At 43.3% G+C, this 16766-nt stretch overlaps 1 protein-coding gene across 1 annotated transcript in view; it reads right to left on the bottom strand.

The window, feature by feature from the left end:
• ATP6V0D1 (ATPase H+ transporting V0 subunit d1) overlaps positions 1–16766 on the bottom strand; it is a 133304-nt gene that overhangs the window by 14111 nt on the left and 102427 nt on the right. Inside the window, exons 4-6 of the mRNA XM_073605424.1 lie at positions 9268–9347; positions 6287–6364; positions 425–601 (exon numbers count right to left, since the gene is read on the bottom strand). Of these exons, the coding sequence (XP_073461525.1) occupies positions 425–601; positions 6287–6364; positions 9268–9347 (335 nt within the window). The remainder of the gene's footprint in view (positions 1–424; positions 602–6286; positions 6365–9267; positions 9348–16766) is intronic.

Here is a 16766-nt window from a genome sequence, read left to right on the forward strand (position 1 = left end):
TGCCATCTCTAGAGCTCCTTCACCTCCTGCCCTGCTGCTACCAAAAGATGGGGGGGGGGCTTTGTGATGGGGGACTGTGTGACAAAGGGGCCTGTGACAAGAGGGACCTCTAATTTGAAGTTCATTTCATCAAGGTGGTTGCTACATGCATTGTCCCAGGCTCAGGTTTCCCACTGATAAGTAACATTTATGTTTTTTTACATTTTAGACTGGGGTGCCTCTAGATTTTGCATACTTTTAAAGGGTGCTGCTACTGGAAAAAAGGGTTGAAAGATGCTGATTCAGACAAACAGCAGCAAATTTCTGATAGTCTACAGCAAATTACTGCACATCACTGTTCAGTTATAAAATAAAACCCTCAGCTGTTGCAAATTATCAAACTGGAAAGAGGAGTAAAAAAGACCAGAGGGTAACATTTACTTACTGGGTAATAGTCAGCTACTGCTTTGACCTGCTCGTAGTCATCAGCTCTCGCCAACTGGGCCAGGCCTTCTGGGTACAATTTCCCACAGTGAGGGAACAGCTTGGCACGGTCTTCTTTGGAAAGTTCAGTGCCAAATGAATTAATTGTTATTATAAACGCCCGGCGGTCGGCTTCAAACTAGAAACAATATAAAGTATTGCAGTTTGAGAAAGGAAAGGTACTTTGTCTGCAACAACTCATTTGACATTTACAGCACTGAAGTATGTGACATTTGTTTTCTAATAAAGAAAGCAATAATTAAGGACTGTAAACATAATTCATCCAGGCTATTAACAGATCATTTGTTAAAGAGGAAGTAAACCCTGATGGGTTTTAATCCTCTTTGTTCCCCTGCAAAGTAAAAGCATAATGGGATAGTATGCATCGCAAACTAGCCCATTTTGTGGCAATACACACATACACACACACATAAACTTATATGCTTAGCCCTGTCTTCTGCGTTGACCCTTGCAGCTGGGAAGTGATAAAGAACCCAAAATCTAACCGGGCAGTGTCACCTTTCTCACACCTGACTTAAACCTCCAATTGCCATACTACCATGTAGCAATTGCGTGCATTGCTTGGCAATCATGCGTTTAAATCAGATGGTGAGGAGGCAACATATCGCTTCCTCACCACCTGTCAAACACACTTGGATTGCTTTTCAGGGGAGCAGCAGTGCCTGCTGCAGGGCATTTGCAAATTTCCTGGACTAGTTGTGCTTTGCCATAGACTTTTATTTTATCCTGCAGGTGTGGTGCACTCTCTAAAAGCGCACTAAAGCTCCTGCACCAGTTTTGGTGCGCTTTCAAAAAGTGCTTTACAATAATAGAAGTCTATGGCTAGTGCAGCAAACCCACAGGGAAGCTGCAGGTAGGTGTGGATAAACCACAGTGCATCAGTGTGAAAGCAGCCCTATACTATTATGCCCAGGGTATTGCTTCACACTGACCTGAAGATCTCTTCTTCCCTGTTGCTGGCACCACTGTGGAGACTGATAGGCAGGATAAGAGATGGAGTGCAGTTGGTATCACTCTGCACGGGACAGGAGCCAGCACTACAGAGGAGGCATCAGCTTATGCAGCTCTTGCTCCCTACTACAGCTCCAACTTTACAAGTAGTCCCTCTGCATTGCACTCTGTTTGATGCTCTGGGATGGCGGGTAAGCAAGCGATTTACCAGTCACCTGTCTGCGATCTACTGGTTTCTGACCCCCGCTCTAGTCCAATACAAGGAGTATCTTCTCACAAGGTTCAGGCTGCTCTGCATTCCCCAAGATCTTAGCAGAAAGAGCAAAACGTCATCCTCTCTTAGGCACAGCAGGTGGAAGACAGGGGGAAGGCAAGTATATAATCTTTTTTTTATACAGGTATAATTTATAAACCACTATTAGGGCGGAATTTTTATTTTCGGGGGAGAGGGCCCAAACCTTAAATTGTTTATTAACCCAAAGAAAAAAAACACATCATAGTCCCTTAAAGCAGATTACACAACACAGTACTTGTGCTGTGTAATCTGCCCCCCTGTAAACTGTAAAAAAAAAAACCTCCATGAACTTGCCACTTCCTGTATGCCCTCTCTGTGCTGAAATCGCGCTGTATGCCCTCTCTGCGCACGAAAATCATGGCTGCTGATCCATGACCACCGTGGTCAGAGTATGTCCCTCCATCATACGTATCTGTCCCCTCTGCGCTCCTCTGTACCCCCTCACCCCCTCCTTCCTGCCTGTCATCTCCCTCTCTGTGTCTGTCTTCGCCCCGCCGATATTCTTAAAACAAAAAGCTTAAAATTGTCATTGCCAGCCCCTCTATTAGAGGCTGAAATAGTACACTATGTAAGTGGATTCAAAAAACGAGCGTTCTAAATACTGAATTTGAGCTGTCTTCAGACTGGTCACGTGACTTTAGAGCTACGAGACGGGGATTCTGCGGAGGAGACGAGTGGCCACGTGATTCCCCCAGCTGACGTCAGAGGGAGATCATGGCCCCTCCTACAGAAGACATCCATCGGAGCTGTAAAGCATCTGCGAGTAATGTGACCGGCCTGAAGACAGCTGAAATTCGGTATTTAGAACGCTCTTTTTTTAAAAACCACTGACAGTGTGCTATGCCAGCCTCTAATAGAGGGGCTAGCATAGTCTTATATATATGGGTTAACAAAACACTTTAAATTGGATCTTTTGTTTTACAGCAAGGTGCTCTTTAATTAATGTTGGCAAAAACTGATAATTCTCACATTATACTTAAAATATTTCACAATGTACCCAACAACAAGGATGTTAATGTGTGTGCATACACTGGTACGTCATTCTAAAAACACCTGTGTAAAGCATAAGGACCCTTGTAAACAATGGCTTGTCCGAGCTCTCACTAACTACTCACCCAGGTTCAGGGTTCCTGGGGCAAGCTGAAGAGCTTTTGCTAAGAAACACAGGTAGGTGCAGGTATACAGAGGTACCTACCATCAGGAAAACTGCAATGATTAACAATTTAGGTAAAGTGGAAGTGAATCCACAGTGTGTCCCCAGAGCAATTTCCATAATGTGAAGGCAGAGTATGTATATGGCAGACCTACCCCCCTTGTCTGCTCCCCTCCAGCGATGCAAAGATCACAGGAAGACTTGTTGCTCCATTACCACCATCTACTCCGGTCTTCTTCCAGTTACAACATCTTATTTCCATGGCCGGTGATAATGTAACTCGTACACATGTGCATAGGAGTTTTATTGCCCCAGAAGCTGACTCTTACATATAACAGAAATGTACACACTGCATGTCACACTCATTGTAAAAACAGATTCAATCCATAGATGGAATGAAATTTGCTGAACTGTCCAAGATGCGATCCATCTATGGGCAGGCTGACTGTACCCTAGGCAATCCATTGATCAATTTGGGTAGAACCAGAAGGTTGAATTTTTAGCATGCGATTATTGCCAGAGGCTATAGCCACTACTAGTAATGACTGTGTTTACCTGGCAGGGACGCTCCATACGACCCCTTCCCCTGCTGAGAGAACATAATAGCACCGCAGGAGGGATTCCCCCAGTCACACTGTCTGTGTTGATAGGGGAAATCGAGCATTTTTATTCCCTGCCTTCCTACCTTAAAGCGGTTGTATACCCGCGCATACTAGCTCATTATGAAATACTCACAAGAGAATGAGGCGTCGGCATCTGATCCCAGTCCACGCCGAGGGAGCTGACATTTTGCATTCGGTGTTTCTTCCGGGTTCGCGGCTCCGACGCTGTGAGTGGCCGAAGCCACGATTACGTTACTCCCGCGCATGCCCATGTGAGTCTTCTTCCCGGCAAGAACTGGCAGCAGCTGCATGCAAAGTGAACATTTCCTAAACCATACAGGTTTAGGAGATACTCATTTTACCTACAGGTAAGCCTTATTATAGGCACACCTGTAGGTTAATATTAAAACAAAGGATATACAACCACTTTAAGTAAGTTGGTAGAAAAGACATCCAATATCTCTTCTGTCATAAAACTCTACCAAACGTTTTTTTTTTTTTTAGTGCACATTTAGTTGTATTTTAAAGCAAACCTGTATTTTGCTCACGTAACAATAGGCCAATTGTCAACCAGCAGCACAGTTAGCCCCGGTTCACACTGAGGCAGCGCGACTGCCTCAGGCGACCTGGACACGACAGGGCGGCGACTTGCAAAACGACTTCTATATAGAAGTCTATGCAAGTCGCCCCCAAAGTAGTACAGGAACCTTTTTCTAAGTCGGAGCGACGTACAGAACGGGACGTTACTTGTCAGGCGGCTAGGTCGCCTGACAAGTCGTCCTAGTGTGAACCGACCCTTACAGTCCATATGTATGAGCTAGCAAAAGTTGGTTGGGCTGTAGGCTTCTGTCCATGTTGTCTTGTGAAGGATTCAGTTCTGGTTCACAACAATGAATATCAATATGCTGGAAAAAAAAGTTGCACAGGATGCGCTGGGTGTACTGAACTCCGTTTTACTTTAAAAATGAATTTAATATATATATTTTTTAATGCAATACACTCAAAATGCACACCAAGCTGCCAGAGAGATACACACTCACTGGCCACTTTATTAGGTACATCTGTTCAATTGCTTGGTAACACAAATTGCAAATCGGCCAATCACATGGCAGCAACTCAATGCATTCAGGCATCTAGATGTGGTGAAGACGACTTGCTGAAGTTCAACCCGAGCATCAGAATGGGGAAGAAAGGGGATTTAAGTGACTTTGAACGTGGCATCGATGCTGATGCCAGATGGGCTGGTCTGAGTATTTCAAAAACTGCTGATCTACTGGGATTTTCATGCACAACCATCTCTTGGATTTACAGAGAATGGTCCGAAAAAGAAAAAATATCCAGCGAGTGGCAGTTGTGTGGACGAAAATGCCTTGTTGATGTCAGAAGAGAATGGGCAGACTGGTTCAAGATGATAGAAAGGCAACAGTAACTCAAATAACCACTTGTTACAACCAAGGTATGCAAAATACCATCTCTGAATGCACAACACATTGAACCTTGAAGCAGATGAGCTACAGCAGCAGAAGACCACACCGTGTGCCACTCCTGTCAGCCAAGAACAAGAAACTGAGGGGCTACAATTTGCACAGGCTCACCAAAATTGGACAACAGAAGATTGGAAAAATGTTGCCTGGTCTGATGAGTCTCCATTTCAGCTGCAACATTCATATGGTAGGGTCAGAATTTGGCATAAACAACATGAAAGCATGGGTCCATCCTGTCTTGTATCAACGGTTCAGGCTGGTCGTGTAATGGTGTGGGGGATATTTTCTTGGCACACTTTGGGCCCCTTAGTACCAATTGAGCATCGTTAAAATGTCGCTGCCTACCCGAGTATTGTTGCTGACCATGTCCATCCCTTTATGACTACAGTGTACCCATCTTCTGATGGCTCCTTCCAACAGGATAATGCACCATGTCACAAAGCTCAAATCATTTCAAACTGGTTTCTTGAACATGACAATGAGTTCACTGTACTTCAATGGCCTCCACTACCACTCCAGTACCTAAAACCGATATGTTTGCAGTGCGATTTGAGCCCACACAAAATGAATAAAGCTAAAATCACACCAGAAAGAATTGCATGCGATTTGAACAGCAATGCAGTGCGATTCCTGTCCAAATCACACGCAGTTTCCAGCACCGCTCTTGTGTGAACCCAGGCTTTTCATAGTGACTTCAGCCTGGGCTCACACAGGAGCAGTGCGAGAAAAACAACATTGCACCACATTCCTGTTCAAATCACATGCGATTCTTTGCAGTACAATTATCGTAACGTATCGTAATTATTATTGTCGAGTATCGGTACTCGCTCCTAAAAAGTCAGGTATCGGTGCATCCCTAGAGCCTAAGTAGTACCCTAAAAAAATGCATCTTTTGTCCTAAATTCCTCCTGAATAATAGTAGTGTACTTTCATATATTTGAGTGTACCACGTCCTCCTCTGCCCACAGTCTCATAGCTGTATGTCTGCAAAGCGAGACCTAAGGCACTGTGCCTCTGACTGCTAGTCCCAAGATATTTGGCATGAGACTATTGCTGGAGGCTCCGATTCCAAAACAAAACCCTGTGCCTCTACCAAGATGCCCAATTCCACATTGAGACACAGTGCTGAACAAGGCATGGTAAGTCACTAACTGGGAGAAACGCCGAGTTGCAAGGGAGCCTGGTGACTAGTCCTTTGCCCTCTGCCTGTTTTTTTTTTTTTTTTTTTTTATTGAAGGGGGGCACAGCTTTCAGGGCTTGGTTCCTCTTAAAATGTTCACCCGGTCACAAAATTCAGCAATAAAGGATGTACATGTACCTCCAGAATGGGACACATGGCATCTGCAGTAGTTCCTCCAAGTCCTTTGCAGAATTTGTAGAAGGATTCTAAATAAGCCTGAAAGTCAGACATAAAAAAGTTAATATATATATTTTATAATTTTTTTTGGACTGATCAAATAACATACACAGATATAACAGTATACTTACTGTGTTAACGCGTATAATGCACAGCAACCACAATTTTTTTTTTTTTTTTTAAAGAAGACCAATACAGTATAAATGTTGTTACGGTTCTGTCCCCCATGTACATTATCCAAGTGCATTCTAACCCTAGTTGCGAGATTCTATTCAGCTATGGCCAAACCAACAACAGCTATAAAGGAGAAGGCTGATTCATAGCTGCAACTTTTCTTGGCTGTGAGCACTTTGCTGAGACAAGCAATGGCAACAGGAATGCAAAGGGAAGGGGGGCCGTGTCAGCCTCCGAATGCCCACAGCTGAGACAAGATACACCTATGGACCAGCCTTCTCCTTCATAGCTGTTGTTGAATCGGCTGTGGCAGAAAGGGAGGCGGGCAGGTAGGACCTCATAGTTGGAAAGTGCTTAGAAACATAGGACAAGGTACTACATCTACTGCGTCCCATGAAAGATAGAACTGGACAAATGAAATGTATTGAGAGATCTTCTTTAACACTTTGTGAAGACTCCCTTAAAAGCTTGGATATTATCCATTTGCTTACTGGGCACTTAAACCCCCCTCTTGCCCAGACCAATTTTCAGTGCTAACGCACTTTGAATGACAATTGCGCAGTCATACAACACTATACCAAAATTAAATTTTTATCATTTTTTTCACATAAATAGAGCTTTCTTTTGGTGGTATTTAATCAAAGCTGGGGTTTTTATTTTTTGCTAAACAAAAAAAGAAGGAACATTTTGAAAAAAAAAAAAAAAAAATCACGTTTCATAGTTTGTTATAAAATTTTGCAAACAGGTAAAATTTCTGATGGGGCGGTACTGGTAGGCACTGATAGGCTGCACTGATAGGCACAGATAAGGCGGCACTGATGGGCACTGATAGGTACCACTGATAGATGGCACAGATAGGTGACATTAATGGGCAGCACTGTTGATGAGGCACCGATAGGTGGCACTGTGGGCACTGATGGGTGGCACTGTGGGCGCTGGTAGGTGGCGCTGGTGGGCACTGGTAGGCGGCACTGTTATGTACTGCTAGGTGGCACTGGCAGGTGGCACAGGTGGGCACAGATTGGCTGGTGGCAGCTCTCTTTGATCGGGGCCGATGTCCCAATCACAGCCGCCGGCAATTGGCTTTTTTTCTCCTCACGCTGTCAGCGCCAGGAGAAAAAATAGCCGATTACTGGCTCTGTTTACATCACATGATCAGCTGTCATTCGCTGACAGCTAATCATGTGGTACGGGGTCAGGATCGACCCCTTACTCCAATCAGCCAAGTCTCATAGACTCGCTGACCACTGAGCGCACCGCACACGCCCTGCAGGGGGCAGGGGGCAGGGAGCGAGGCGCGCAGGCCGCTCAGGCAAAGTAGGTCTGCGCTGAAGCCGTTATTCGGCTATAGCGCGGATCTGAAGCAAGTAAAGTGTAACGTAACTCTCCTATCCTTTACAGCCAAGAAGCTGCCATCTTAGCCTCTGTTTAATCTGCAATTTGCATGGTGCTGCACATGTGATGAGTTATGATAGCCCTTTGATGGCTTGACAGTTCAGATGAGAACACTAGTAACTATAACAGCATGCCTTGAATGTAACTGTTTTGGAAAACTGTTGAATCAGCGGGTTTATTTCTACGTTTAACTTGGTTATACAAATGGGGATCTCATCAAGTGAACAACTGAACTTCATACATGCTTCCTTATTTATTTGCCATGAATGTCCATTTTTTTGGCTTGTGTAACGCATTACAGTTTTTCATAAATACTACTGAGAGCACTTTTTTGAAAATATTTTCTCCTATTTCTACTGATACAGGGACCTAGCACATGTGCAGGTCTTGATACAACAGATATTGATATGTGCATTAAAAAGCAAACATGTTTTTCTAATTTTCAAGGCATTTAGCCTATAATCATATAACGCTCAAAGTTCAATGGTTCTTTTTTGCTTAGATTAAGAAACGCAAGTAAGCACTAAATGTTTCTTGCAGTTTACTAAAGCCTAAGTAACAGAAGAAAAAAAAAAAAATCAGTGAAAGAGACGGTTCTTACATTTAATAAATAGTGTCTCTCATGCTTTTGCCAGCTGTCGTAGTTGAAATCACCTTGGTCCACAAACAACATTGCAGTGGTAATATTCCTAAGTTGCAGAGGTACAGCCCCTGTCATTGGCACTCATCAAGAGTGCTGCCTATGCCCACCATCTCTGCCCCCTCATCGATTCATAGAAGCTGTATCATAGCTTCCATCAATGAAAAGCACTCTATGAATGGAGGAGGGGTGGATTAATGAAAGGTCCACCTCTTCCGTTCATAAAGCGCACTGCACACATTAAGCCATGCTTAGATAGCTCCTTCAATTTCCCTCCAGTACATAAAATATAACACTGTGTCAGCTAAAAAAAAAAAAAAAAAAGGTACCTGCACACAAGATCTTCTGAAGGTCTGCCCCCTTCACTTCTATTAAGCAGTCTGATGTGAGATTGAATTGGGTGTGCAGAAATTGTGAAAAATGAACATAAAGGTGGATTTGTAGGTCATTTTATGTTTCACATTTTTAGGTTTATAAACTAAAAGAGTTTTCATTTTACTTTTAGGTTCTTCTATCATCACGCAATTCTTTAAATATTGCGAAAGCCATTATGGACAGACTACTGCAAAACCTGTCTAAATATTAGTTCTTTATCCAATGATTGCTACGGTTCTGCTCCTAAACAGTGATGATACCTGGGATAATCAAGCAAGATTATCCTTTAATCCACATTCTTTCATTATAATTAAGTGGCTGTAAATCTTTGTGTATCGGAGGCCAACTCTTCACTTACCTTGTACAATGTGTTCCTTATAATTTCAATGTTCATTTCATCAAGATCTTGCTCTGAAATGCAGTCTTGGAAGAATGCAGCTGAAAACACAAAAACACCATATACCAATTAAAGATTCAGAATAATGCAAAAAAAGCAAAAAGCAAGGTGCAATAATTGACTGCAACCAATCAGTACCTACTGCTAGGTATCGGTTTATCCATTGTTACTACACTTTTTGCTGATTGCAAACATTTTTCTAAGGGCTCGTGTACAAGGATATCAACACCATAAGGCTTTTGTAAGGAGTGCAATTGTTGTGCGTTTTCATTTAATACATCTGAGCTTTATATATGCTTTAAAAATAAAGTTTGTTTTCATATTTCTAAGGTGAAAACCCTAGAGAATAAAATGGCAGTCATTTAAATACTTTCTGTCACACCATATTTGTGCAGCGGTCTTACAAGAGCACTTTTTTTTGAAAAAATAAAATTTTTTGAATTAAAAAATAAAACAGTAGTAAAAGTTAGCCCAATTTTTTTTTTATATTGTGAAAGATAATGTTACGCCGAGTAAATTGATACCCAACATGTCACACTTCAAAATTGGGCCTGCTCGTGGAATGGTGACAAACTTTTACCCTTAAAAATCTCCATAGGCAACGTTTAAAAAATTCTATAGGTTGCATGTTTTGAGTTACAGAGGAGGTCTAGGGTGGAGGTCTACCGATCGCGGTGATACCTCGCATGTGTGGTTTGAACACCGTTTTCATATATGCGGGCGCTACTCACGTATACGTTCGATTCTGCATGCAAGCTCGCCGGGACGGGGAGTGTTTAAAACATTTTTTTTCTTATTTGTTTTACGTTTAATTTTTTATTTTTACACTGTTCTTTTAAAAAAAAAAAAAAAAATTGTGTCACTTTTATTCCTATTACAAGGAACTTAAACATCCCTTGTAATAGAAAAAAAGCATGACGAACCTCTTAAATATGAGATCTGCGGTCAAAAAGACCTCAGATCTCATATTTACACTAAAATGCAATACAAAAAAAAAAATTAAAAAATTTTGTCATTTAAAAAAAATAGCCCTTTAAGAGCTATGGGCGGGAGTGACGTTTTCATGTCACTTCCGCCCTGCAATGGTATGGAGACGGGTGGGGGCCATCTTCCCCTCACTTGTCTCCATGCCCAGCAAAGGAGATGATCAGTTTGCCTCCGGCCCCCGGTAAGTGGCGGAGGGCATCGGAGCGCAGCGGTAGGGGCCCCTCTCCCGCCGTGGATAAAAGTGATCTAGCGGAAAATCCGCCACAGAGACCACCCTTATCGGAAACCAGACCGCTGGCCGAAGAAGAGGATACTGGGGTTATGGCAGCTAGCTGCTGCCATAACAACGATATTCCACTTTAAAGTTAGGACGTATATTGGTATGCGGCGGTCCGGAAGTGGTTAAAATCCATAAAATAGCCTTATTCCCCAAAAATAATTCATACACATCCGCTACTTAAGTGCCATGGAATCTATTTTTAATGAAAGTTTCCTTTTTTAAATCAGAGTTTAGAGTCACTTTAAGACCCATTCAAAATGTGTGCCCCTTAAAAGAGGTTGTATACCTCCCTGTATACTTTGTACCTATAGGTACTGTAAATATCTCCTAAACGTGTGCCGTTTAGGAGACATTTACTGTATACTGCACTGATGAGGTCATCGGCACAGGCACTCTGAAGGAACTGCTGCCCGTGACGTTTCTTCAGGAGCGTGTGCCGTGACCGGCGGCTCCCGTGCGCATGCGACTCCAGCCAGTCACACAGCCGGAGTCTGAGGCACCCGAAGGAAGACGGGGGAAGATGGATGCGGCCACCAGCGGGGATGACGAGGGCTTCGTTTGCAGGTAAGTGTCACATAATGAGCTAGTATGTGATGCATACTAACACATTATGGCTCTACTTTAGAGGGTAAAAAAATAAAATTAACCACTTGAGCCCCGGACCATTATGCTGCCTAAGGACCAGAGGTCTTTTTCCAATTTGGCACTGCGTCGCTTTAACTGCTAATTGCGCGGTTATGCAATGCTGTACCCAAACGAAATTTGCGTCCTTTTCTTCCCACAAATAGAGCTTTCTTTTGATGGTATTTGATCACTTCTGCAGTTTTTATTTTTTGCGCTATAAACGGAAAAAGACCGAAAATTTTGAAAAAAAATGATATTTTCTACTTTTTGTTATAAAAAAAATCCAATAAACTCAATTTTAGTCATACATTTAGGCCAAAATGTATTCGGCCACATGTCTTTGGTAAAAAAAATGTCAATAAGCGTATATTTATTGGTTTGCGCAAAAGTTATAGCGTCTACAAACTAGGGTACATTTTCTGGAATTTACACAGCTTTTAGTTTATGACTGCCTATGTCATTTCTTGAGGTGCTAAAATGGCAGGGCAGTACAAAACCCCCCCAAATGACCCCATTTTGGAAAGTAGACACCCCAAGGAAATTGCTGATAGGCATGTTGAACCCATTGAATATTTATTTTTTTTGTCCCAAGTGATTGAATAATGACAAAAAAAAAAAAAAAAAAAAATATTTACAAAAAGTTGTCACTAAATGATATATTGCTCACACAGGCCATGGGCCTATGTGGAATTGCACCCCAAAATATATTCAGCTACTTCTCCTGAGTACGGGGATACCACATGTGTGGGACTTTTTGGGAGCCTAGCCGCGTATGGGACCCCGAAAACCAATCACCGCCTTCAGGATTTCTAAGGGTGTAACTTTTTGATTTCACTCTTCACTGCCTATCACAGTTTCGGAGGCCATGGAATGCCCAGGTGGCACAACCCCCCCCCAAATGACCCCATTTTGGAAAGTAGACACCCCAAGCTATTTGCTGAGAGGCATATTGAGTCCATGGAATATTTTATATTTTGACACAAGTTGCGGGAAAGTGACACTTTTTTTTTTTTTTTTTGCACAAAGTTGTCACTAAATGATATATTGCTCACACAGGCCATGGGCCTATGTGGAATTGCACCCCAAAATACATTTAGCTGCTTCTCCTGAGTATGGGGATACCACATGTGTGGGACTTTTTGGGAGCCTAGCCGCGTACGGGGCCCCGAAAACCAATCACCGCCTTCAGCGTTTTTAAGGGCGTGAATTTTTGATTTTACTCTTCACTGCCTAACACCGTTTCGGAGGCCATGGAATGCCCAGGTGGCACAAACCCCCCCCAAATGACCCCATTTTGGAAAGTAGACACCCCAAGCTATTTGCTGAGAGGCATGGTGAGTATTTTGCAGCTCTCATTTGTTTTTGAAAATGAAGAAAGACAAGAAAAAACTTTTTTTTTTTTTCTTTTTTCAAATTTCAAAACTTTGTGACAAAAAGTGAGGTCTGCAAAATACTCACTATACCTCTCAGCAAATAGCTTGGGGTGTCTACTTTCCAAAATGGGGTCATTTGGGGGGGTTTTGTGCCACCTGGGCATTCCATGGCCTCCGAAACTGTGATAGGCAGTGAAGAGTGAAATCAAAAATTCACGCCCCTTAGAAAGCCTGAAGGCGGTGCTTGGTTTTCGGGGTCCCGTACACGGCTAGGCTCCCAAAAAGTCTCACACATGTGGTATCCCCGTACTCAGGAGAAGCAGCAGAATGTATTTTGGGGTGTAATTTCACATATTCCCATGGCATGTTTGAGCAATATATCATTTAGTGACAACTTTGTGCAAAAAAAAAAAAAAAAAAAAAAAAATTTGTCTCTTTCCCGCAACTTGTGTCGCAATATAAAATATTCCATGGACTCGACATGCCTCTCAGCAAATAGCTTGGGGTGTCTACTTTCCAAAATGGGGTCATTTGGGGGGGTTTTGAACTGTCCTGGCATTTTATGCACAACATTTAGAAGCTTATGTCACACATCACCCACTCTTCTAACCACTTGAAGACAAAGCCCTTTCTGACACTTATTTTTTACATGAAAAAGTTTTTTTTTTTTTGCAAGAAAATTACTTTGAACCCCCAAACATTATATATTTTTTTAAAGCAAATGCCCTACAGATTAAAATGGTGGGTGTTTCATTTTTTTTTTTCACACAGTATTTGCGCAGCGATTTTTCAAACGCATTTTTTGGGGAAAAAACACACTTTTTTAAATTTTAATGCACTAAAACACACTATATTGTCCAAATGTTTGATGAAATAAAAAAGATGATCTTAGACCGAGTACATGGATACCAAACATGACATGCTTTACAATTGCGCACAAACGTGCAGTGGCAACAAAATAAATACATTTTTAAAAGCCTTTAAAAGCCTTTACAGGTTACCACTTTAGATCTACAGAGGAGGTCTACTGCAAAAATTACTGCCCTCGATCTGACCTTCGCGGCGATACCTCACATGCATGGTGCAATTGCTGTTTACGTTTGACGACAGACCGCCGCTTGCGTTCGCCTTAGCGCAAGAGCAGGGGGCGACAGGGGTGCTTTTTTTTTTTTTTTTTTTTTTTCTTTATTATTTTTTTGCTTTTTTATCTTATTTTTAAACTGTTCCTTTCATTTTTTTTTTTTTTAAATCATTTTTATTGTTATCTCGGGGAATGTAAATATCCCCTATGATAGCAATAGGTAGTGACAGGTACTCTTTTTTGAAAAAATTGGGGTCTATTAGACCCTAGATCTCTCCTCTGCCCTCAAAGCATCTGACCACACCAAGATCGGTGTGATAAAATGCTTCCCCAATTTCCCAATGGCGCTATTTACATCCGGCGAAATCTAAGTCATAAAATGCTCGTAGCTTCCGGTTTCTTAGGCCATAGAGATGTTTGGAGCCACTCTTGTCTCTGATCAGCTCTATGGTCAGCTGGCTGAATCACCGGCTGCATTCTCAGGTTCCCTGTTGAGACAGGAGAGCCAGAGAAAAACACGGAAGACGGTGGGGGGGGGGGGGCATTCCCTCCCACGGCTTGTAAAGGCAGTCTAGAGGCTAATTAGCCGCTAGGATTGCTTTTACATGAAAGCCGACCGCTGGCTGAAAAGAATGATACCAAGATGATACCTAAACCTGCAGGCATCATTCTGGTATAACCACTCAAAGTTGTGAATGGCGTACCTGAAGACAAAAAAATGGTTAACAATAAAGCACAGTAAACAATAAAGTATAAATAATTACATACCTGAAAAACAAACATGATAAAACATAATAACAATAACAATAACAATAACAATAAAACACTGCAGAATAGAATACAGTAAAAAAAGAGCAGAACAATAGAGAGAGAGAATAGAGAGAGAGAACAATAAAACGACAACTATTTTTTTTTATTTTATATATATATTTTTTTTTTTTACACTTTTTTTGTAACTAACTTTTATAACTGTAACCGGTTCCAGGTTCGGGTCTCTCAAAATGCGATGGCATCTTGGGAGACCCTGTGAAAGTGTGCCTAGTCTGTGCAATGCTGTACCCTACGCTAATACTCAACTAGTGTATGGTAGCGTTCAAAACATTCACCAATGCAAAGACCAGGATTGTCAGGACAGAAGGGACAATAATAGCGGGTGTCACGCCTATATCCGCGTTTGCTGCAGACACAACATCTTTTTGGGGGGGGTTCGTTGGGTAGGGGTACTCGGGAGCACATAAAAATGCCTCTCATGCAGCCGACTGCATTTCGTTGGGGGATGTGAATGGGGGAAGTACGGGCGCTGCAGAAGTGGTGGGTTCCCAATTAGGATTGGCGAATGCAGCAGGAAGGGCACTATGGGCACGACGGGCCTGTGTTTGTCTTTTTGGTGGCAGCGGGACACTACTTGTGCTTGTCACCTCACCAGCTTGAACTGCACTTATGGGACTCGCCACGTCACCAAGTGTTACTGCAGTGCTGGTTTGACTACGACCGGGGTGTACTAGGCCGCTGGTGCTTGCCAGTTCAATAAAAAGCTTCCAAAAAAACTGTTAGCGATCGCAGGGATCAGGCCTGACTCTGCGAACGCTGCAGTTATGCGTTTAGTGTTTTGTAAGTGACAGTGATCGATCGATACTGCACTTGGGTGGGCTGGACTGGGCCGGGCGGAGGGGCAAAACGCAGGTGCTAGCAGGTATCTGGGTTGATCCCGCTAACACTGCGTTTTTGGGAACCCTAAACTGCTGGGGACGCTAGTATAGATCTGATCTGATCGGATCAGATATTGATCCGTTCAGATACTATACCACTAAAGGAGGCGTATGCTGCGTGCGTGGGTGTTAGCGGTACTGGCGCTAACCTGACGCTGCCTGGGGCCGGTGCTTGCTAGTTCACCAAAATGCTACCAAAAAAACTGTTAGCGATCGCAGGGATCAGGCCTGACTCTGCGAACGCTGCAGTTATGCGTTTAGTGCCTTGTAAGTGTCAGTGATCGATCGATACTGCACTTGGGTGGGCTGGGCTGGGCCGGGCGGAGGGGCACAACGCAGGTGCTAGCAGGTATCTGGGCTGATCCCGCTAACACTGCGTTTTTGGGAACCCTAAACTGCTGGGGACGCTAGTATAGATCTGATCGGATCAGATATTGATCCGATCAGATACTATACCACTAAGGGAGGTGTACGGTGCGTGCGTGGGTGTTAGCGGTACTGGCGCTAACCTGACGCTGCCTGGTGCTTGCTTGCCAGTTCACCAAAATGCTACCAAAAAAACTGTTAGCGATCGCAGGGATCAGGCCTGACTCTGCGAACGCTGCAGTTATGCGTTTAGTGTTTTGTAAGTGACAGTGATCGATCGATACTGCACTTGGGTGGGCTGGGCGGAGGGGCAAAACGCAGGTGCTAGCGGGTATCTGGGCTGATCCCGCTAACACTGTGTTTTTGGGAACCCTAAACTGCTGGGGACGCTAGTATAGATCTGATCAGATCAGATATTGATCCGATCAGATACTATACCACTAAGGGAGGCGCATGCTGCGTGCGTGGGTGTTAGCGGTACTGGCGCTAATCTGACGCTGCCTGGGGCGACGCATATCACCGCCGGGCGATCAGGGGGCTAAACCTTTATTCGGTAATAAACGGCGGGTGCCCTGACACTATAAAAAATAAACGAACTAACCTGCGTCACCCGTAACGGTTATACGGTGATCAGTGGTGAAAGGGTTAACTAGGGGGCAATCAAGGGGTTAAAACATTTATTAGGTAGTATATGGGGGTCCCTGACGCTATAAAACGCTGACGGCGAACCTAAATATTTACCTCACTAACTAGCGTCACCAGCGACACTAATACAGCGATCAGAAAAATGATCGCTTAGCAACACTGGTGACAGGGGGTGATCAAGGGGTTAAAACTTTATTAGGGGGGGTTAGGGGGGTATCCTAGACCTAAAGGGGGGTAATACTCACTGTCCCAACACTGTAACTGTCACAAACTGACACTATGCAGTAATCAGAAAAAAAAAAAAAAAAAAAAAAAAAAAAACCTGCTGGTGTCAGTTTGTGACAGGGGGGGGGGGGTGATTGGGGGGGGATCGGGGGGCGATCGGGGGGGGATCG

The sequence above is a fragment of the Aquarana catesbeiana genome, linkage group LG11, assembly GCF_042186555.1.
Source record: "Aquarana catesbeiana isolate 2022-GZ linkage group LG11, ASM4218655v1, whole genome shotgun sequence".
NCBI classification, from domain to species: Eukaryota; Metazoa; Chordata; class Amphibia; order Anura; family Ranidae; genus Aquarana; species Aquarana catesbeiana.